Below are 24,515 nucleotides of genomic sequence, written 5' to 3' on the forward strand. Positions count from 1 at the left end.
TCAAGAATAGTCATCATTAACTATAGCTACCATGCTGTATAATAAATCAATTTATTTCTCCTATATAACTGTAATTATGTATTTTCTGACCAACATCTTCCTGTCCCTCTGTCCCCCTCTAAGCATCACATCACTATTCATAGTACCCAAGTTAAAGAAACAACCTCATTGTCTATGGGTAGATGAATAGATAAAGAAAATGTGATATATATGCACAGTGGATGTGTTACTGCCATTACTGTAACAAAATACTTGAGATAATCAACTTAAAAATAGGACAAAGTTTTGAGTCACAGTTTTGGAGGTTTCATTTCACTGCCAATTGATCCTGTACTTTACAGCCTGTGATGACACAGCACAAGTGGTGGAGGAAACTGTTCACCTTTTGGCCACCAGTAAACAAAAAAGAGAGAAAGGAGGGTCCAGGGTCCCAATATCCCCTTCAAGGAGACCACCTTCATAGACCTTTTTTCCTTCCGTAGACCCCACCTCCTAAAGGTTCTACCACCTCCTGGTGGCACCATGGGCTGGTGAATCAAGCCTTTAACATATGACAAGGAAGGCACGTTCAGTGGAATACTATTCAGGAGTAAAAAAAAGAATAAAATCCTCCCATTTGCCACAGCATGGATGAACCTGGAAGACATCTTGCTAAATGAAATAAGCTAGCCACAGAAAGACAAATACAGAGTGATCTCATAAGCAGGATCTCCAACTATCTACCCCTCCCAATGTTTTTGAGAGGGTAGATCTTCCTACCTGTTGGGTAAGAATAGGGAAGTAGAGAAAGAAAATCATTCCACTGAAAGGGGCTTGTCCTACTGCCTCACAGAGCAAAAGAAATTAGAGAAAGGAAAAGTCCGAGGCTGACGTCTTCCCAGGGCATTGCTTAGAGGGGTGCGGCTGGGGAATGAGGCCATCTGAAGGTCTTAAGGTGTCCACGACAGAGGCCCAGGGGTTTCAATTAAATGGAAGAGACAGTTTACCTGTTTGTTTTTTCTATAACAGGTTACCCATTAAGTTAATCATCGACTTGTCCATCCCCGTCTTTTTTATATGATTATGTAACCTTCCAGGTATTCAAAGCACAATGTTTTTCTTTCAGAATTAATAGTTTTGCAGTTTATTTATTTACTTATTTTAACCTTTTCCTCCATTCATTCAGGTCTGTCTGATGCCAAAAGCTGTTTTTCCATTGTTCTGTGCAATATGCTATATGTCCTGTATTTTCAGTCTCAGGTCCAAACAGACCTTCCATCTAGGAGTTTTTGACATGATGTAGAAGCAGAGACAAAGATGGACAGGTAGAGGCCATTTGTTTCATGGATGGCTCATCCATCTTTCTCTCCCAGCCCCTCTGCCCGAGAGTGACTCAGGGGGCAGGTGTGAATTCCATTCTCCTTGTGAATCCTTGTGAACTTGGTAGGGTGCCCAGCATGCAGAAATAGCTTAGTGCAAATGAAAACCAAATACCTTTAAAGTGATTTAACTAAGTGTATTTAGAAGAAATACCTTGTTTTCAACTCCTCTTAACTCAGTTTTCTCTTCTAGCAAAGAGTAGCTTTTGTTTTTTGGGGGTTTTTTTGTTGTTTTTTTTTAGGACTTGGCTTAGTTCTGTTATCCAAATGATAGAAGACCAAGTCTGATCTAGATCAGGAGTCAGTGATTCCTTTGTCCCCGGGTGCCTTATGTCTCGGAGCTCTCAGGTCTGATGCCAACTCCACCCAACAGGACTGACAGAAACCGTCCCTCAATTAAAGGCAAGCCTACTTCTTATTTGGTTAGATGCACTAGACCCCAAATCTGAATGATGGATTGTTTGTCCTCCCAGAAGATAAGTTAGGAGTTTTTTTTAGAAGGCAGTTGTTATGGCCACTCGTGGGTGGCACACACCTGTAATTCCAGCTACTTGGGAAGCTGAGGCAGGGCGAATCTCAAAATCAAGTCCAGCCTCAGCAATAAAATGAGACCTTGTCTCAAGAGTAAGAGTTCAATCCCCAGTACCTTGGGGGGGGGTGTTCATTCATTCTTGATATTATGAACATTTTCTTAATGACAGAAAGCATCGTTTTTAAAAGTGAAATACTCTGCTATTCCTAAATTGAGAAGAGATGCTTAAAGATAGAGAAATTCATACAGAAAAAAAAGGCAAATTTAAAATTAGAAAGGATGTGATTATCACATTCTAAGAGGCAACTAATCCAAAAATTAAAATGCCAAATGTAGCCTGGCACGGTGACACACTCCTGTAATCCCCGTGGCTTAGGAGGCTGAGACAGGAAGATCGCAAGTTCAAAGCCATCCTCAGCAACTTTAGAGGCCCTAAGCAACTCAGAGAGACCCTGTCACGACATAAAAATATGAAAAGGGCTGGGGTTGTGGTTCAGTGGTTTAAGTACCTGTGGGTTCAATCTGCAGTGCCAAACTACTACTAATAATAATAGTAATAATAATAAAGCCAAATTGGACATTTCTCTCTCTCTCTCTCTCTCTCTCTCTCTCTCTCTCTCTCTCTGGTTCTCCTTGAATGCCGATGGGCCTCATTCTCTCCTAGTTCAAGCAGGCTACTCTTCCATCTTCCATAAACCTTGATGGCCTAGCTTAACAACTCCAACGGAAAAGAATCAAAGAATTGAATTTTCCCACATTTCATTTTCAATACCAAGGACAGTTGTTAGTAAATCATGTACCCAACTAAACTCGTGTTCAAAGAAACATGGCATTTCTCTAGAAGAATGAAATGAGAAAGCTCCCGCAGGGAAACTCAGAATAGTTTCAGAACCCGCTACAGGATGCAGACTGAACTTGGGCTTTGTTCCTACTATTTTCCTAGGATAAATGTAGAAACACATTTTAATACCAGCCATGATTACTATTTTTCTATGTAACTTTAAATCGTTTTATCCAATGATATGAATCTTGGAACATTCTGAGAATATCAATAGATAATCCATACATATTACCTCTTATAGTTTTGGTTTTCAGTTTCCAATTGAAGACTAAAGAATGAAGTCAAGTTCACAATGAAATCTACTTTATAAATACTATCTGTTCTTGGGAGAGCTAGTTGCTACTGTTTTCAGGATATATGAGAGGAGAAAACAGACACAACAACAACACAAAAAGAACTAGGAGTCTTTCTCCCTAATAGGAATAGTGTTGGGGTGTTTTGAGCAGCTGAGCTCCATGGCTACTGGGAGTCCTGGAAGCCTTTTATATTCAATTGAGCTGAGCTTAAGGCCAAGAGCATCAGCAATGATTGGAACATGAGCTACTGCAGATTTGAGAAAGGAGATTCAAGGTGGCACAGGTGGCATTCCAATTAAATAGAAGCCGTCTACCAATGTTGCTTTTTCACCTCAAGAAGAGTACAAGAAGGAACCTGAGAGCCAAATCCTATGATCTTATGACTCTGGAACTCCAGGGAAGGAAGAAAAGCTAGGCTAGAACCAGCAGGTACAGAGCAACCTACAAAGAAGCAACTGACGTGTAGTCATCCATGTCTTTCTGAAGTAGTAATTCTTTAATTTTCCAGGTCATCTGCATGGTCATCAGACATGCAGTGGCCTCAGGTGGGTTAGAAACTTCTGACAGCAGCACAGGTTATAACTGAGAACTTTTACCTGAATGAGAGAGAGAAGAAAGGGGCCTCACTGATGTCATCTCAAGTGTAAGGACACTGACGAGCAGAGCTTACCTCTGAAAGGCACAAGGGGCTCGCCTAAGATATGAAAGATGAGGGGGAGATGACCCAGGAGGGGTGACTTCTCCTGTACATCAAGTGGACTTGCTTGGGAGAAAGTGTCGCTATGATTTCATGATAGTTCTCAATGTCTAACAAAGGAGGACAAATGCCACAAAAAGACAAGGAACTGGGTCTTGCTCTCCAACAGGAAGAGAGTTGGCGTCTTCTGAGCAGTCTAGTCCTGAGATAATCCATTCTCGTTCAAGCCTACAATGTTTGTGAACACATCGGTTTTTTACAAAGATACTTTTTAAATTAGAAAGTTATAAAAATTTCTCATCAATAACATCAGAGTGAATGTTATTTTACAGCAGAAAACAATATTTCACTGATATAAATGTAGGACACACTGTATGTGAATCCTGTAAGAAATCATAAATCCTAAAGATATATTAATAGCCTACTAATCTAGAAACAAGTATGAAATCAAATGGATAAAATGAAATAAACTCAAATGTTCTTTCTTGTGATGACCAGCACAAAACAGGCAGCAACACAACAGAGCCAGGAGCTTACTGCTAAACAGACTCATATAGATCTACTTTACTGTAAATGCAAATATTGGCAACTATTCTGATGACTAGTAGTAACTGAAAATCAGATCACACTATAAAATAAATGAGCATACTTTTCTACAATATGCACACACACGAACCTCCCCTTTTCTGTTCCACTGATAGGCAATTATATTGATATCTTATAATCATAGGACTCAAATGCTAGAATCTCTTCTTCTGGGTTCCCATACCTCTTCTGCACATCTGTTCAACTCCCAGGGCTTTCTTCCCCCTCTAAATGGATTGTTGTTTGAAGATGAACCCCAATCAACTTGCAAGCACCCATTAATCTTGAATAAATGAAATGACATATGGGAAGTGCTTTATGTGAGGTCTAGTGACCCACTGTATGCTACCTGAGTCCTTTTTCTCAGCATCCCATTTCTGTAGATGAAGATATAGAGGCCTAGGAAACACATTGCATGAGGTCCCAGAGCAGTCTATCCAGGGCTAGAATCCAAGACTTTTGGCCCAAATCCAGCATCAAGACATGATACCTCCAGAATAATTAAATGAAGAGATGACAGATCCTGTTATAGACTGAAGGATTAAAGTTTCAGTTCCAACTAGATATTCTACAACTTCTATTTAACCATATAACTTGTAAATAAAGCACTTATCCACCTAAGCTTCTATTATCATTTGTCAGACAACTCAAACAGCTTCCAAAACTCATGTCTACAAAAGGGAAGAATTGAGTGATTTGTCTCAAACCACCCCATCCTGACTATAGTCAGTGTCTATAACCAGGAGAGAAAATGAACACACAACATCAAAGAGGTCTCTCCTCCACCTTTAAGCTCCCCACCTCAACCACCAGTGGGTGATTGATGTAGGGTATTTTGAAGATTTTATGAAAGAAAAACAAAGATTTATCTGTTACACTCTACACCAAATAATCCAAGAAATTTTCACTGGGAATTGCCATTTCTTTTTTTTCTTTTCTTTTTTTTTTTTTTTTTACATTCCTGGTTTAGGGGTTCCCCACCCCTTTTCCTCTGTTATTTTAAATGCTGACTCATCCCTTCCCAGGAAAACTGGGTGCCAGCATGAACTGCCCTAAGAAAATGGGAGTCTCTTGCCGCTGTGTACAAAACCAAGACTTCTCCACATGTTTTAAAATTTTAGTTATGAGGGAGTATATTTATGATCCAAATAATGACCAGTTTGGACTAGAATCTATTCTTCTCACATTTAAAGAATTTCAAGGGCACCATCTACAAAACCCCAGATTTCAAGAAACGGGATTAGAGTTGACTGAGAATAAGAAGTCTGAAAGACATAGGAAAGCAAGAAGGAAGTGGTTTATTTTCTGGGTCCTAGTCTCTTGTTTGCCTTTTTCAAGTATTCTGAGAAGAGCAGGACCCTAAATAGGTGACAAGCATGTCCCACTTGACTTGAGGGGGCAGGAGGTGCTTGGCATCTGACTGCTTCCCCTGGAGGATGAGACCATCATTACCCAGTAAGAGCTTTAACCGTGTCCCACCCACTCCCTGTTTTCTTTGGCAGGCAGTGAAATACGTCCACAGCAGTAAGCACATGGTCGGATCCGGAGACCCTCCTGGAAATTTCCAACTGGACATTGACATCTCAGGGCTACTCTTTACTCATCACCCCTGTTTTAGCCGAGAGCACGTTTTGGCAGCCAAGCTGGCCCAGTTATATGACCAGTACCTTGCCAGACAGCAGAGAAACAAGGCAAAATTTCTTACAGATAAGGTACATTTGCTCTCCATGCTTATTGTTCTTGGGGAAAATTCTTCTGATGGGCTCAAACAATTAAAACAAAACAAAAAAACTTACTCTGTCTGGGGCATGTGACACATTGTTCTGCCCAGAGGCAAAGGATAGGTATCGATGGTGTAGCTTAGTAAATGCAGACTCAGTGGCACACACACACACCTTAAAGTGGTATGGCAAGAAATGACATCAGATGGAAGACATTTGGCTATTACTTGCCAAAATGATCTCAGTTTCTGAGACCAATGGTGACTCAAAAATCTGTCTTTAGAGACAGTCCCATATTTATATATAGTTGACGTAGTGTTGCACCTAAACAAGCCAGCTGCTCCAACGGATGCTCAATCCACTATTGGATTTATCTCCAATGTAACACTATCACATGAGATTTTCATGGGTAATTGGACTACAGGTACTTTCAATTTCATGCCCTGATTTTAAATCTTACTGCTCAAATAAGAGTAATCTATAATACCTCCTGTTATAGGTCTATAATGTTATGATTTCTTCATATCACAAGAACCCCATTGTGAGTCCAAGACCCACTGTCAGCTTTGAAAATAAACTGGTTTCTGGTACACTCTCATAAAAGTAGTATTTCTCATGAGCAGCTTAATTATTGGAGCCACAGACCAGGATAGACAAACACTATGTCTTATTATTGCAGATTTTTAAGAACAGATGGAATAGTTCTCCATCAAAGTTCATTTTGGTGAAAGTCTGGAGACAGCTGGGTACTTGAACATCCTTTCACCAATGTTCACACCACTTTGTCCAGGAGAGCTGGGTGGGTCCAGTCACACTGTGTGCAATAGGGATAGAGTTTCTAATACAAAGCTTGTATCCATATCTTTTTAAGCTCCAAGCTCTAAGAAATGCTGTTCAGGCCAGCCTTAGTCCAGAAACACCTCAGCAGTCTCTTGATACAAACCAAAAAACCATCAAAGAATATAAGCATGAAATTCAGTAAGTAAAGTTTATAATTGCAACTATTGCTTTTTTTTTCTGTTAAATATATACTTGTCTATTTTTCTGAATAGCTTTCCTGAATACATATGAAATTTTGCCAAATGAATAATGAGATGCATCATTGTATTAACACAAAATTTGAAGTCCAATAATATGAAGGAAGATGTGGGGAAATGGTAACTCTCATTCTCTGTAGATAAAAGCAAAAATTCCTACAATAGCACAGCCACAGATTAGTAAAAACTGTTGTAGGTGTCCCTCAGTGGGGACCCACCAAATTTGATTCAGATGTGTGCATCTAAGGAGTCACATATGCATGTGCACATGGTGACATCTGCAAAGATGTGCAGAGTGTCACTTATAAAGTAAGAAAATGGAAATAAAGCAATCCTGTAGGAACACACATTGGTCTATAGTAGATGTCTATACTACAGTTAAGATAACTGAATTAGATATGCACATACTAATGTGGATAAAATGGAAAACAAATGTTTTCCATTTATTCAACAATGTTGAATAAAAAAATCAGGTGTCCAAGGATGCTCACAGTATGCCATGACTCGCCAAGCCTAAAGAACACTTGGCCCAGTTCCCATTTGTTGTAGGCACCCATGAGTATAGTACATCCAGAAGGGACACATGCCGGTTTCCTCTTCCAGGGAGGGAAGGATGAAAATGGAATGAATGGGGTCTTCAAATGTAGCTATAGCATTTCATCTAAAAAAATTTTGAGTCAAGGAGACAACAACATGTCAATAGATGTTATATTATTTATTGTCTGCACTTTTCTGTTTCTTCAAATTATTCATAGTTTAAAAATACAAAAAGTAAAACCCTGATCATTTATATTTTATATTCTACATATAAAATGCAGATAAAATATAAAATGCTAACATCATCTAAAATCCCTTTTCCTGGGGGAAATCCTGGTTAGCACTTTTTTTGCCAATTCTCTGTACTGATGTTGTCACGTATATGTATTTTAGTTTTAAAGCAGTATTGCATGTGACATTCTACCGCTTGCTTTTTATGTGCAATGAATCTTAGAACTTTCCCTCTTAGAATATGTCTAAGACTCTATTGTTCAGAGGTGGGCAGATGTGGATTAACATGGTTTTTGCAATCCCAAATTGACAGGCATTATTCCTATTTTTTATTATTTAAATTGCACTATAATGAAAATTCCTCTGAGTATTTGCGTGTGAGTATTTCCTCAGAACAAATCCTTAAAATAGGAAATAATCAAGGAGTTCCAGTGTATCTTTTGCTTTTTGTGATCTAGCCATGAGCTAGAAATTCTTCCAGCAAAGCAGAAATTAATTCGGTTTGTATACTATAATTGGAGAACATAAAGGGTACATTTAAAAATGAAAATTTTTTATCTGTTTTTACAGCGCTAGGGATGGAATTTCTCAGGGCCTCACACATGTTAGGCAAATGCTCTACCTCTGAGTGACATCCCCAGCCTAAAAAATGAAAATTAATTTTTTATGTTAAAAGAAAAAATTACAGCCCTTACGTGAGAATAATTTTCGGTTTGCTCAAATTGGGTAAGAAAAGAGTGACATCAAGTTGTTTTTAAACCAATCATTATTTATATGAAGTTATATTTACTCATTTTTATTTAAAAACGAACAGACCTGTGTTAGGCAAAGCCTGGTGGACTCACTGATCGCAAACCCTTTGCTATAGTTCTGCGGCCCCTGGAGATGAAAACCTCTGAGGGTTAGCATTTATGACCCAGAGAGAGAGGGATTTCAGTCCTTTGCTGACTTTTCATTCTATGGTAAAACAAATTCTGATCTGTCCCTGGATGTTTCTGTTAGTGGGCCCATTTCCTTAAGACCCTGCAATCTGCTGATCAGAGCCCCCGGAGCTCCCCACCCAAGCACCGGCTGAGCCCTCTGTTGGTCCTGTTAACCTGGGCAGCACCTCTTTAGTTTTCTATTTTATTTTTCATAGCAGCATCATGACCGTGGTTCTTGTCCTCTAAACTGGAACCAGGATATTCAAGGAAAGATGCTCACATACTACAGGGAAAACACTTTAAGTCTCTTCACTAAGACTTCATCTGAGATGTGCACACTCTTGAACAAATTAAAATTCTATAATCCCAGGTTCCCATCCAGCTACCACTTCGTATCAGCACTTTCCTGCACAGCCAAACTTCTGGAAAGCATTTATTATCTGCAATGTCAGCCCCTCTCCCCTCTGACCAAGGCTCTCCGACTCCTGTGCCCCATGGCCCCTAGGTCATCTGCAGCCCTCTCAGTTCTTGGGCCTGGACACCGTCCCCACACTTTGCCCATTAAGGCGCTCTCTTCCCTCTCCTGAAGGCCTTGTTCCTCTCAGCCAGCTGCCTTCTCTCCATCCTTTGCCTGATCTTCCTTCTCTACCAGAGCATAGGTGTTCAGAGTTCCCAGGTGTGTCTGTTTTCCTTTTAACCTTTTAAAAATCTACATTCTCTCCTAGATGAATGCACTTTAAGTCAAGCAAAAATATGGGACATTTCATTTTATTTCATTTCATGGTTTTCAAAAATCACATAGATATCAATGGGTCCCAAACCCTTGTCTCTGAGCTGGGCATCCTTCCAAACTCCAGACCTTCTGTATCAGGTTGCTAAAAAATCAACCCCTGCCTCCATACCCAGATTTCTTCCCCTCTTCCTCCACAGCACTGGCCACAATTTTTAATTTAATATTTTCTGGGGATTCTTTGCTCCCTTAGCTCATGTGTCAATTTTTTCTGAGTTCTTTTTAATGTTTCTCAGAAATTATTTTTTAGGAACTAATAAAGGAGGTAGAAAAATATTTTTAATTTTTTTTTAATTATCAGAAAGCCTAAGGGGGTTCTGTAACTTGGTAAAGTCATTTTATGTTACAGTTTTGAAAAATAAGGCAGAGAAAGTAGCAGCTGAAGGCCAAAGAGAGGAATAGCATTTGTGCACCACGTACCTAGGGCTGAAGCTGGGTTCTAGCACAGGGTGCAAGAGCTCTTCTACTCCTCCAAAGCCCCCGGGAGGTGGGCTCCGTTGGGGCGCCTGTTCTGTAGACCAGCATGGAGAAGCGAAACAGCTTGCCCAAGGTCGGCTAGTAATGGACAAAGCCAGCACTCAGGCCTGGGTGGTCTGCTTCAACAGCTGCACCCCTCACCACTGTGCCTGACGGTCCTCAAGGAGAATGTATCTTCTACTTTGTCGCTGTTCTGCTTTTCTTGGCTCTTCAGAGAGTGCTGATCTTGGCTACCCCACCACTAGCTGACTATCATCTTTTGCCATCTTCCTTTTCTGCTGCCTCCAGTTGAACCATGGGAAACCCAGGCCTCCTTGCTCCTCTGAGGCTGAGTCATCACAGACTTGAGCTCCCAGGCTTAGGACTCCCTTGGGTCTGCCATGCTCCCTCTGGTCCTCGTGACAATCCCTCAGACAAACTCACGTCCTGTGTCACCATTTATGTGTGTGTGTGCCTCCTGAGCTGAATATAAACTCCCTGGGAACAGTGACATCTCTCTCCAAGACATTCTGGGTACCCTAGAATAATGCACGGCATTTGTTCAAATAATTCAATACTCTTCTCATCAATTAACTGACTCATTAATGGCATAATATGGTACATGTTGGATCTGGATCTGGCTATCATAAAGGGGAATTAAAATAAGGCACTAAATACTTCACATACGGTTTAAAATGGAAGTAAAGATAAAAGCATTTTCAAATGATGCCTCTTTAGGTCAAGCCAAAAATACGGGCCATTTCATTAGCACAGAAAATTCTCCAAGGCATGCAATAATATTACTTCATCTGCTCAGCAGGGAACCCATGATCTCTTATGACAGAAAGCCTTCAGTGATTTTCTGTTAACTGCAATAGCCACATTCTTTGCAGTGTTTACAAAAATTCAGTCCCTGGGAACTGCCTTTACTGTTAGGTCCCTTATTTTTATAACCACAGAGGAGGTTGTTAGTTTAAGGGTACATAGTTGTGATAAAAAAAAAGAAATTTAAAGTAATTTAGTTTAATTGAAGTCAGATTCACCTAAAGAGAACAAAATCAAATAAACCTCTCAAAAACAGATCAGCAACCTATAGCCTTCAAATTCACATTAGTATTTTGTTTTCTAGCACTGTCTAAAAATTTTGTAGCTATCTAGTTGAATATACCTTCACTGTAGCATTATTAATTTCACTTTTGTTTGCAAACACACCTAAATAACTCTAATATACATTCACATGTTATTTTGTCTTGTAGGCAAACAAGGAAACTGCGTGACGCGGAACAAGAGAAAGACAGAAACCTGCTGAAGACCCTCATAAAAGTCTGGAAAGAGATGAAATCTCTTCGAGAGTTCCAAAGGTTTACAAATACGCCCTTGAAGCTTGTTTTGAGAAAGTAGGCTGTCTTTTTTTGTATTATTATTATTTTATTGGGCTATGTCATACATCAAGAAAAATGTGTAAGATAGATACGGTTTAAAAAACGACAAATGGATAGCCTTATAACTACTCTCCAGGTCAAGAAAGGAAAGATTGTAGGCACCAGGGCAGCCCGGGTTCCCCTCTGCACCAGCACCCTCTACCAGGAAGTAACAACACTCCAGACTTCTGTGATCCTGTCTCCTCACTTTTATATAGTTTTACAATCAGAAATGTGTACTTTAACATTGCTGTGTTTGACCTACAGAAGTCAAAGTGTATTGTGTATAGTCTTTAGTAAACACATGCTTCTTTTCGTCAATGTTATCTGATGTTCATCTACTTGAGAATGCATAGCTGTAGTTCCTTCTCTTTGCCTTTTAATATTGTTACATGAACACAGCAAAATTTGTACAGTTTAATGATGATTGGCATTAGAGCTGGTTCTGCATTTCAACTCTTTATAAACATCACTTCTGTAGACACTTTTGGATTGTTCCTCAGGATAAATGTGCCTAAGATTTCCAGAAATATACCTGAAAGTAGAAATGGTGAGTCTGAGCAGAAATCATAGGGTTTTTTTTTAGATACGTGATCCCCAAAAGAGCACCTACCATTTCTGCTCAGTTAACCATTTGTCTGCTCAGTTAATTGGCTAATGAAAAATTCAGATATTCTGTCCCATAAAAGCCAAAGATGTCTCCTGGAAGTTCCAGTGTTTTTGCTTCCCAACTCCATCTCCTCAGCTACCCCTCCCACACAAAAGCAATACATTAGTCTTTGCCAGTTTATTCTCTCCTTCCCTCTCCTTCTGCCTGGTTCCTTGGTTTCTTCATTCCTTCATTTTTGTCCTTCTCTCCTTCCCTTTCTTCATAAGTATGTCTTTAGGAAATTTACCCATATGTAACTATAGCCAAATTCCTTTGGATTACCCATTTTTTCATATTATTTATTTGTCTATCCACCTTATGATAAAGCATGATTTCGCCTGCCAAACAATAATTGAAATCTCAACTAGTTTATTCGTGCCTGATTAACGGTGAGCAAAGGGAATGGTTCCCTGTATATCAGAGATAGATCATAATTTAAGGGCCAGATTTTCCCAAAGTCTATAAATGTCGGGTACCCCTGTGTATCTCAAGGGATTTCTTTGGTAGTTAACCTAGAGACTTGTAAGAGCTTGTGCCTTGGGGTACTGCTCCCTGCTAAACTACTAGGTAATGGGAGCCTAGACATTCAACAGCTCTAGACACTTGACTAAATTTATCTAAAATGTATGGGGGAGATTTAAGAGTGTAGAACTTGGAAACCCGACTGCATCAGAAAGAGCAATCACTAAGTGCACCACCTGCAAAGTGCTAGGCGGGATATGAGCACTGCGTGTTTGCCACACACCACCTCGCAGGGGCACGCTGTTGGTTAACACAGGGAGGCCTCCAGATAGACAGCAATAAGGAAACCTTCGCATTAATTGATCTAGAGCTCATGTGGCCACTGCGCCTTTTGTTGGTAGGACATCTCCCAGAACTAATGATCTACAGAACAGACCATGGGAAACCTTAGCTTGGGTTTATCTCCTTCGGAAATATCAGCAAAATCATCAGATAAAAATTCACATGATCAAGCCAATGTCAAAACAGTGGTCTGAGGGACTCTGTAGCGAAAAAAATCAAATGGTTCCTCAGAGATGTGGAGAGTTAATAAAATCACTGCAATGAAACTTCTGTGTTGTGGGTTGAGGACTTACAGGCACTGTGTCAGCAGCCCATGTGGGTCATTTAATCCAGAGGAGCATTTCTGCTGAGAGGTCAGACTCCAGCTGGCTCAGACTCCAGCTCTACCACTCACCAACTGTGGGTTCTTGGGCAAATCACATAACTTCTCTGTGCTGCAGTCACCTATTTAGGGGATGACAGTCTTTCTCACAGGGTCATAGTAATATATATATACAGCACTTTTGCTCATAGCAAACCCAGAATAAGCATTTTCTATGATTATTACTCTCCTGCTTAATTCTAAGAAATAACTAAGGTACTATAAATTCATTTAAAGGGAAAAAGTTGACCAAAAAGCTGATGAAAAAGCATATGAAGCAGAAATTCAAGCTGAAATAAATGAATTGTTGGAAGAGCATACGGAAGAGTACGAACAGAAGATGGAAGAGTATAGAGCTTCATACCAGCAGTGGAAAGCCTGGAAGAAAGCCCAAGTGTGTAAATGGGTCTGGTCCTGGAGCGGGGCTGGTGGGGACGATGCAGGAGGGTGGCCCCCAAGACAGCAGGAGGGAGACTGGACTGGCAGACTGGAGTCTCCTGCTGGCTCCACCCTAATTGACTGGTTAATGCTTCTGTTTTAAAAACCCACCCGGCTAGCTGACACCAGAGCCAGTATTTGCGTGAACAAACAAGTAAGTAATAACACAGTAATCGCTACCGTGTGGAGCACGAGGCTAGGGGTCCTGCATGGATTATCCCATTGGATGCACAGCACCTCTATTTCCCTCAGATAACTCTGTAACTATGCACAGAACCCGGCAAAACTAAATCCAGGGGCAACAAGGAAGGGATCAGGGTGACCCGCAATACCTGCTGCTCTCCTTAATTTAATTTTTGATCCGAATTGCTGGCCTGGAGAACCAGTGTTCATGAGCACGTTGCAGGCCCCAGGCAGCACGCACCCAGCAGGCGCCAACTCACATCAGCATCCTGGGAGGAGCTTCCCATGCTGTCCCCACTTGGGTGAGAGGACTGAGGCCCAGAGAGGGCAGGTGGCGAGTAACCTGCCCAAGTGAGCGTGGCTGGGAGAGATGGGCTGGGTTTGCCTCCAGCTCTGCGGGGCGCTGAGACTGCTCCTAAAGGAAATCCCCAAACTCCTGATTGACGTCAGGCTGCCTTTTACCCTTCAGAGGGCCAAGAAGAAGAAAAAGAAGGAGGCAGCGGAAGAACACCCCGAGGAGGAGGCAGAGGAGGCCCCTCCGGGGGAGGAGCCCGTGAAGCCGGTCCCTCCAGAGCCCACTGACCCGGGAGAGCTAGAGCAGAAGGTGAGGGAGCGAGCAGCCCATAGCAGGAGGCGCCCGGGGGAGCCCCTGCTGCTCCCAGAGCTGAGCCTGGCGGGGAGCGTGACGCCCAATGAGCAGTGCCCCAGGTGAGCAGATGCTGTGACCACAGGTGAGGTTGACACCTCCCACTCAGGTGTGTGCGTGCGTGCAAGTGCGTGCAGGTGCAGGCAGACACATGCTTGCTCCCCTTGTGAAGTATACTCCGATTGAGCTCCATGATCAGGAGAACCACTACCCTCTGTGAGTGCACATTAGATTGAGCCTGCTCTCATTTGGTGATTCCGCAGGATCCGGCCACCTCTGCATCCGTAGCAACCATCCAGGAGCACTTGCATAGAGCTGCCTGTAGGAGGTGTCGCAACTGCCAATCTGTGCCTGCTCTCCACTGTCGGGTGACTTTGGGGTGAACTGGCCTACCTGTAACCTCCATACACCTTTCAGTTCACTGCTACCATGTCCCTTTTCCCTGATGCAGACACTGAAGCCTCTCCTTACCCCTTGATTTTGCCAACACCAGAGACTAGAGGTTCACCACAGCTTCTGTCTTTGAAGGTCTTGTAGAACCTCCCAAATACAGTTACAGGTGTGCCCTATGGCTAGTATTGAAGTCAAGCTATCTGAAGCAGACCCTCTGGATTTGATAAAAGTACATTTCTAAGCTGAGGTAGCACATGCCTGTAATCCCAGCAGCTTAGGAGGCTGAGGCAGGAGGATGGCGAGTTCAAAGCCAGCCTCAACAATTTAGCAAGTCCTTAAGCAACTCAGCAAGGCCCTATCTCTAAATACAATGTAACAAAAGGGCTGGGGATCTGGCTCAGTGAGTGGTTAAGTGCCCTGGATTCATTTTTATGTGGTACGTAAGAGAAACATCACTTTCTGTAGGTTTATATGTGTGTAATAAACCATAAACATATTACATGTCTTTTCTCTTTAAAAATTACAAATATTTTTTAGATTCCCTGTTTATTTTATTTCCTACACTTTATTGCCACGTGTGGCCCCAGGATCAGCAGCTTTGGCATCTCTTGAGAACTCATTAGAAAGCAAGGCTCAGATTCTACCTGAGACCTGTGGAGCCTGAAACTCTGGGAGGGGCCAGAGAGCCAGGTTTTCACAAGGCCTTCAGGCAATTCTGATGCATGTCACAGCATATCCTAATTGGAATCTGCTAAACTCATAGAAACCCCCAGAGCCCAAGCTTCAATCTCCAATAACTGCAAGACCTACCATGATTGTAGGCAATATCTTAGACTGGTATTCAGGATATCAACATTAAAAGTGAGGATTTGAGCTGGGCGAGTCAGCCTCCAAGCTCACTAGGATGTGGGGGTTGATTAGGATGCCATTTAAAGATTTCCCATGGCCTCCGTGATTTCAAACTTCTCTTAATGTGCTAATAATTGGGGGAGAAGGGGTTACTGGAGATTGGACTCAGGGCCACTCAACCACTGAGCCACATCCCCAGCCCTATTTTGTATCTTATTTAGAAACAGGGTCACACTGAGTTGCTTAGCACCTTGCTTTTCCTGAGGCTGGCTTTGAACTCATGATTCTCCTGTTTCAGTCTCTCCAGCCACAGGTGTGCACCACAGCTCCCGGCTGCTAATAATTTTTTAATTGTAACTTCTTGTGCATTTTCGTGTGTGCTTTCAACCTCACCTATCAGATACATAAATAAACTGAATCAGCTATTTTCAAAACACACATACCATACCATGTTATTTTGCCATAAACATTCAAAATATGGAATGACAGAGCATGTTTTTTTTTTTAAGGGAAAACTGGCTGGTGCTGGATTAGGTAATATTCCCTTTTGACTGAGAATGAACAAACACTTCATCCTAATAAGTTTCTGAGTTTTCACTGGGATTTAGGATTACAACCCAGGTACCTCCAAGCCAATGACCAGAATCACCCCTTCATTAGACCATCAAGTAAGGGGAACCATGATGGAAGGGGGAGGTTTTGCTCTGCCTGTTGTAGAAGGTCCCTGGGAACAAGAGTTCTGTTGATGTCCAAGTCTGTAGATGTCTTAAATTTTTCTTGCAATTTGGGGTTAAATGTCCTTTATAGGCTGAAGTCACTTGAGCATTTGGGATAGGTCTAAATTGTAGAGATGTAAAAGTTAAAACTATCACCAAATTTAATGAGTAGAAAATTTTCACTGGAAACGTTCTGAAATATTTCCATGAAAATGTTCTGAAGACAGGTGGTGGTGACAGCCGCGAAACATTCTGAAGATGTGCTTTTCAGTGTCTGTTAATGGCCTCTCTGTAAGTTCCATGTCACAATAGTTTATTCTAGTAAGTTCTGTAAGACAGGTGGCTGTTTTGGTTCAATGGGGGCTAATGTGATCGATGGAGTTGCCCCAGTTAGGTCCAGTGTCCATTTATCCCACACTCCAGTGATCCTTGGCAAACTAATACTGACCCCAGCTGCAAATGGTCTCATTTGCAGGGTAGAGGTCTTGCGGAGAGAAGATGTGAGGAGGCGCTGTGTGTACTTGAAGGTGCTCTTCAACAACAAGGAGGTGTCCAGGACAGTCAGTCGACAGCTTGGTGCAGACTTCCGAGTTCACTTTGGACAGATTTTCAACTTACAGATATTCAACTGGCCAGAGAGCTTAACGCTTCAGGTACACATTTCAATTATAGTCACTCGTCCTAGAGTGGTGTGGTCATTGAAGGTGTGGGTGGTTCTAAATCATCCATTGGCTATGCAGATATCTTGAAAGATTCTCAAGAGGAACAGGTCAGCTCTTAATTTTAAAGTTTCTTAAAGTCTCGGTGAAAAGAGATCTGTTACCCTGCACAGCTCCTGAAGAGACTGGCAGAGTAATTGGTGGGTGGCTGAAAGAGTGTGGAGGGCAAGTACATTCACTGAAGAAATACTTCAAAATCCCTGTCTACAGGACCCTAGCATAATGTAACAGAGAAACCAGTTATGCCACCATCACAGGGGCATAATAATCTAGCACTGGGGTACAGGTGCTAGATTCCCCCAAATTAATAAATCTCCCCACCAGCCTAAATCCTACCATGAGCAACATATTAGTTTTTGTCAGATTTAGTTTCCCAGGGCTGGCATAACTAAGTACCCCAAACTTGATGGCCTAACACAACAGAAATGTATTTGTTCCAGTTCTGGAGGCCCAAAGTCTCAAGTCAAGGTACCAGTAGGGCCACACCCCCTTCAAAGGCTCTGGAGGAGAACCCTTTCTTGCCTCTTTGGTTTCTGGCAGCTCTTGGAGCTCTGATTCATGAAGCATTGCTCCTGTCGGTGCCTTCATCTCCACATGGCCTTCTTTGGGTCTGGTGTATTCCTTTTATCTCTTATAAGGACACTCTCATTGGATTTAGGGCCGCCCTAGTCTCATCATGGTCCTTAAATAACTACACCTGCAGAGTCCCCATTTCTAAATTAGGTCATATCCTGAGGATCTGGACGGATGTCGATTTAGAAGATAAATGGTGCCCCAAAGCTGCATGTTCTTTTGTGAGTTCTCTCTTATGATATTGATGGATTTCTTTCATGATTCTAACAGGAATGTTAACTAGGGCTACAGATGAGCAGCATGTGTACCCTGCTTCCTATCAACTTCCCAAGCAGATTTCACGAGTCCTCAGCCATTACACAGGCAGAAATTTATCAGTCCCACCCCCTACCCTGGCCAGAAATGACAATCAGCTAAGGACTTTTCCACCCTGAGCCTGGATCTAACTTTAGAATCCCCTCAACAAGTACTCCTGGCAACCACTGCCTGTTGATTGTGATTGATCTTAAGTTGGCCAGTAACATTAGAGATGTATAATGATTATAATTTATATGCCTCTGTACCATGTAGAAAATAGCTGCTGCCCATTGCCCCTAAGTACCACCTTGATCACGTGGACCCTGGTTCCAAGACCCCCAGACCTTCCCACAATTAATCACTAAAGGGGGTGCTCAACCAAGGCTACTGCCCCTAGGACCCTTTTCCCAAGCTGTGTAGACAGCTCTTCTGTCTGTCTAGAGCTTTGCCCTGTGTGTTGAGCACCAACCTCAGTAGTTAACCTCCCAAAACTGGGAGAAGCTTGAGACAGCCAAGACGGAGGTTCTTGTGACAGTGGAAAGGAAGCACAGAGGAAGGGTGCCAAGAAGAGGGAGGGAGGCCCTTTAAGGACCAGCACTGGGCAACCAAGGCTGATCGATCACTTTGGCCTGGAATTCTCCCAGAGCCTGGCAGTTTTGTTCTACACCTTTGCATCTAGGACCTGGGGTAGGGGCAGCAGAGAGGATCCTCATTTACAAAGCACTGATCACCAAGACTCAAGCCAGATAGATTCCTTGATTTTATTATTATCAATGCAGTTACTGGTAACCACACTGATACCTACACAACTGAAAGAATGTTCTTGAAATTTTAGAATCTAGCATAGGCCAGTCACTCATATAATCCTAAATGCCAGCTAATTTTTTTTAAGTCTTTGCATTCTGGAACTTGAAAATAATAGAACTTATATTAATAGAACTCACTAATTTAAATTTTATAGACATGAGAGAAAAAACAGGTACATTTTTCAAAGTAAAGGTATTGGTATTAGCAGTAGGATTGACATTGGAGGTTTGGTGAAAACCTGAGATTTCCTTAACCCTAAAAATTCCCTTTCTGCATACCATCTATAGGAAAACTATCTCTATATAAATTTCTACTAAATTTTACTTCCTAAAATTTACAACTCTGAACAAAGGCAGGACATAAAATGAGGTGATTTTGTCTTCAGGTGGGAGTGGGGGACTCCCACAGTCTGCACTGGGAAGGCGAGCCAGGTGGCCACCAGCTGAGTGACCACTGGATTGCTAGTGGAAAACCGAGAGCCATGTGAGAAGGGGATACACAGGGCCCTGGCTCCAGGAGCATCAGTCCAGTGGGGAAATAAGAAAGAAGGACAGAGGAACAGCACTGGCTGGTGTGCAGATGTGAAGGGCCACTGGGGGGAACAGTGTTAACTGTGATGTTTGATTTAATGCACGTTCTAACCACAAGCCCAGTGTTTGCTAGCCAGACTTGAGATAAGAATGCCAAGGCATGAAGCACATGAATTCAAAGACTGGCAGAGAAGCCAGGAGCAGGTGGGAAGGACCCAGCCACAGAGATGGGAGAAAGAGGTTGATTAAAGCAGCCTTCAGTGGTGGGACCCAGGGCTTGATGATAGTTTGGCTTGAAGGAATAAAAGGAATAGCAGTCTACACTGGCCCCCAGAGAAGGCTGAGACTGGACTTCCAGAGCAGGGGAGTTTGAGCCAGGCCAGTATCATTCCAGAAAGGTTTTGAAACTCTCGGCTTCTGAGGTCCTTCCAAAACAAATGCTTTACCTTTTGCAAAGGAAATTTGTCTTAGAAGTGTAAAAGTTTTGTGATGATTGCCTCCGTTTCTTTGTTTATCATTTATGTTCTCAGTTTCAGCTTAAAAAATACTAGCAACTGTTATGTAATACTGCTAGGCAGGTTGCACATTTTTTAAGCATTGTTGTTTTCCCACAGAAATCAATCCTGTTGAGCTTTTACTTTCCAGCGTGTAGTCTGAGATGGGGAGTTGAGGATAATAAATTCCTCCCAGGGCCTGTTCTGATTTCTCTGGCTCATCTTTAGAGTGGCACCATCAAGGCCAGGAAAATAGTGATATTTGGGCAAGGAAGTCCTTGTTTACCTTGTCTCGTTCACTTTTATGATGTTGTTTTTTTTTTTTTTTTTGTCCTCTGTGAATAAAAGTCCAAAAGAGATTGTTTTTCATACTCATCTTACTTTATGCTTTCAGTTGGTGACAGCAAATCAGACTGTTGCAAGTCATCCTCAGGAGCTAAGGGAAGTAGGTATAGGAGGCCCACAGTCTGCAGAGTGGAATCAGGTGGCCAGGAGCAGGTGGGAAGAGCAGGTGGCTGCCTAGGAGGACAGGTTACCTGGGGCAGAGTAAAGACAGCTGTGGTCATCTAATGTGAAAGGCAGGAGTGTACACAGACCAGGGGCAGCTAGGGAAAGTGTCAAGGAAATAACATTTATGACAATACTGCAGGGCCTGGTCACTTAAACAGGCCATTTCATGCTGCACTGGAGAAAATCACAGATACTATCATTCTGAGTTTCAGAGATCTTGAGTCAAGTGGCAGAGTTGAATTAAATCCAGACTAATTAGGCTCTAAACTTTATCCTCATTTCACCTAATTGGAGTAACAGTAAAGGAGAGCAAAGTCCGATCAATTCTTCTGGACTCAGAATTGATTACTGTGAAGGAGTCTTAGAAGGCCATCTCAGGCACCCCATGTATTGAACTGTTAGTATTTAGTGATCTCTAGCATAAGGTGACAGTCACAGAACAATGACAACAGTCCAGGCACCATTTTAAACCCTTTCACCTAAACTCATTGAACCATCACGGCAATCTCATGGTAGCTGTATTGCTGCTCCCTTCATATGAATGGAGAAGGTAACTGAGGGAGAAGTTAAATAACTGACCTGAGATCACACAGCCAGATAGGAGAACAGGCCAGGCCTGGCCCCTAACTACCTGACCAGTCTACACCTGTGGCTGGGACATGCAATCCAGCAAGTGTTTGCTGAGCAAAGCATCCTGCAGGTCGCTGTAGGAAACAGGAGGATGAACTAGACATAATCCCAGATGTAGGTGGCAGTGAGGAAATGACATGAGGTTGGTGGCTGGGATTCTGTGGTCTGGGAGGAGAGAAACTGGAGACACCCAGAGGGGGCCTCCCTCCCAGAGGCTCTGCCGAGGAGGGAAATGGAAGAGGAATCATGGCTGACTTCAGGGTGTGGCTGATTTGAGCTTGTTTACCAGCTGTGAGGAGAGCAAACTGCACATAACAGATAGATGTCTTTGGAAATAAGAAGGAAAGTTGAGGGGAGGCAGGGAACCAGGGCCCACAGAGTGCTGGGAGGGGTGGGACTTAGGAAGGTCCCTTGAAGAAGGAGCACTGACACAGAATGGAGGACAGGGCCGTGAAGGGGAGCATGTCAGATGTCCTCAACCCTCAGTGGAGGGAAGGTCTGAGAGCACAAAGGAAAGTTGGTTTGACGCTGAGCTGAAACAGGGCCATTCGCCAGGAGATGACTGACCTCAGTGAACAACATCCAGGACAGATCACAGAGCAGCCATTCATACCCGATCCAACATGACCAAGTGCAAGAGATGAAACTGTCTTTTTAATCAGGGAAATATGACTAAAACCATGCAATGCAACTTTATTTCTGGATGGAATTTTTGTTATTTTCTTTTGCTTTGCAGTGCTAGGAATCAAACCCAAGGCCTCATTCATGCTAGACAAGTGCTCTACCAGCGAGCACATTTCCAGTCCTGGAATGCATTTTTAAATCTATCTTAGCTTGATTTCCAAGGTTCCTCTTAGGTATACATTTCTGAATCTTACTAGCAGTTAAATTTGTACCAGATTCTTCAATTAAAGCAAACAATATTCCAAAGCAAGAAAAGTAATAATGATTTCATAAATGGCCTCAATTTTGCTTTCACAACAGAAGTTTTGAACAGTTAAATGTGAATCAAATTAGATTTCCTATCTTGTTACTGAGTTAATGTTCCATCTCCAAGCACACCCATCATTTGCTCAGAGTGGTGCTTCTCAAGTGGTTAATTTTGTCCATTAGGGGACATTTGACAGTGTCTAGAGACGTTTTTGATTAACCTAACTGGTGGACAGTTACAGACATCACTGGTGGTTAGAGGCACTAACCAGAGCTTCTGCTACCTTCAAAGAGTAGAGTAAAAAGTTTGTGAAAACCTTGAATGTCTTTCAGCTTTGTCAGATGGCATCCCGATTTTCTTATTGGAAAGTAGATAATGACCTTGTGAGTAGGAGTCCCAGTGGACACACCTTCCATTCCCCTGGAGAATAGAGCTCCAGGAGTCCCACTCAGTTCCTCTCTGACACTGGATGGGAATATGGCTCTCGAGACTGGAAACAAGGACTCTTGCAGTGACGTCCACCAGAAATGCCCTCAATGTGGCCAGTGTTTCATTACTAAGCATGATGACCAGCACAGGCCACACCCAGGAGGAATAAATACCAAACAAGCCCAGAAGCATTTACCATAAAATATCTAGTGAATGCTTAAAGTCTGGCAGGGGTACGTGTGCAGACCCCCCAGAGTCATATAATAAACAAATACTTGGTGATTCTGTTACAGGAGCAGTAACTGAACTAGAACTGTCGGGTCTGTTACCTTATTTAATCTTCATCGTAAACCAAACACACCTAAAGCTCCTAGTGGGCTTTATATAAAAGGATGTCCCAATAAGTTAAAATTTTGGTTAGTTAAAAAAACTAAGCATTTTTGTTTTTAATGAAAGAAAACACACCATTTTCTCATGCTGAAACTTCATGCAATGAGCGCATAGTTAACAGGTCAAACCCGAGTCTCCTGTGCAGTAAGTAATAGCTGACCACATGTTTGTGAAGATGTGTGAAAGTCAGAACTGCAGGCTCCTGAGAGGCTTTGGGACAGGCAATAGTGACACTCCTTTTCCCCTCAGCATTCTGAATCCATGGAAATGGGGAGAAAAAGTGCACTCATAAATTAATAGAGGCTTAAGGGACATGTCAGTCATTTGCAATGTATTCAATACCTTTTGGTCCTGATTCAAACACAATATATAGGTTTTTCAAGAAATTTTGAACCTTAATAATTGATGTTACTAATGAATCACTGTGATAAGAGTATTGTAATTATGCCTTATTTTATATCTTCCCCCCCCCTTTTTTTCAGTATAGGGAATTGAACCCAGGGCCTCATGCATGCTAGGAAAGCACTCTGCCACTGACTGAGCTGCCTCCCAAGCTCTTGTTAAATTTTATTTTGAGATAGGGTCTTGCTAAGTTGCTCAGGTTGGCCTCAAACTGGTCATTCTTCTGTCTCAGTCTCTCAAGTAGCTGGGATTGCAGGCATATGCCACAGTTCCCAGCAATATCCTTATCTTTTAAAGATGCTTCCTGAAATATTGTCAGATAAAATGATGTTTAGGTTCAAGATATTGAAAGAAAGGAAGTGATTAAGGGTATAAGTCAAATAAGACAGACAAATTAGTGATAGTCAAAGCAAGGAATAGGGTCCTGGTGTATCATTATTCTTGTACTATGTATGCTTGATATTTCCCATAAAATTTTTAATACTGATAAACCTGAATCCAGAGAGCATGGCTTTCATGTGCCATTTATGGGCTCTCAGTGGAGCCCCTGGGTTAGGTAGACGTTGCCATCCCACCACAGGAAAGCCATGAACATCACAGGTCTCCTGATGGACCCAGCCTGTTGGAATAACTCACAGTGACATGAAATCTGACATCTTGAGTTCGGTTCCTATGCAAATTTTACACTTTCCTCCACTAGTGCCACCAAGCTCAGTCAGTCACCTTACAAATATGAGCACGTGGATCCTAGGAGATGAGGCCAGGATGGTAGTCAGGCACAAAGTCACCTCACTCTGAGAAAAGACTTCAGATCACATGCCCTATGAGGGAGGGTGGGCAGGGAGGATCCATAGTGACATCCTTGTACATTCAAATGGTGAGTAGAAAATATTGATTAGTTTAGGGGACTTTATTATGTAAGAAAGAAAATATAAAGATTAACTAGTAGAAATAAAAATTAGTAAAATTAGCATTTTCAGAAAAATAGGGACCAGTCAGGGGACCTCATGGAGGGAAAGAATAAAACACAGGACAGAAGCCCGCAGAACTGTGGAATACTTTGTCATCTTGCCACAAAAGCAAGATGAGCCAAGAATACAGGGGAAACTGGAGATGAAGCAGTGGGTCCAACTGAGGCTGAATTGTATGTTCTTCATCTGTGATTGCCTTAGCAATGAGCCCTTCCCCTCATGGCGATGGCACTATAAGAGACACATCATAATAATGAGCATCAGAGCTGCAGATGATCTGGTTGGCTTTGTCTTGGAAGAAAGACTGGGTTAGGCTACAGAGCTAGCCACCAGGATGACCTCTGAAAGGGTAGAATTTAAGGTATTTA

At 42.2% G+C, this 24,515-nt stretch overlaps 1 protein-coding gene across 12 annotated transcripts in view; it reads left to right on the forward strand.

Moving 5' to 3' along the window:
• Positions 1–24,515, forward strand: part of Cc2d2a (coiled-coil and C2 domain containing 2A) — a 99,100-nt gene that overhangs the window by 33,779 nt on the left and 40,806 nt on the right. For all 12 annotated transcript variants that reach the window (XM_048784209.1, XM_048784211.1, XM_048784214.1 and 9 more), the window contains 6 exons: positions 5,812–6,021; positions 6,902–7,008; positions 11,261–11,401; positions 13,477–13,633; positions 14,330–14,568; positions 16,940–17,117. In XM_048784209.1, coding sequence (XP_048640166.1) covers positions 5,812–6,021; positions 6,902–7,008; positions 11,261–11,401; positions 13,477–13,633; positions 14,330–14,568; positions 16,940–17,117 — 1,032 coding nt within the window. The remainder of the gene's footprint in view (positions 1–5,811; positions 6,022–6,901; positions 7,009–11,260; positions 11,402–13,476; positions 13,634–14,329; positions 14,569–16,939; positions 17,118–24,515) is intronic.

The sequence above is a fragment of the Marmota marmota genome, unplaced genomic scaffold (genome assembly GCF_001458135.2).
Source record: "Marmota marmota marmota unplaced genomic scaffold, marMar, whole genome shotgun sequence".
Classification (NCBI taxonomy): domain Eukaryota; kingdom Metazoa; phylum Chordata; class Mammalia; order Rodentia; family Sciuridae; genus Marmota; species Marmota marmota.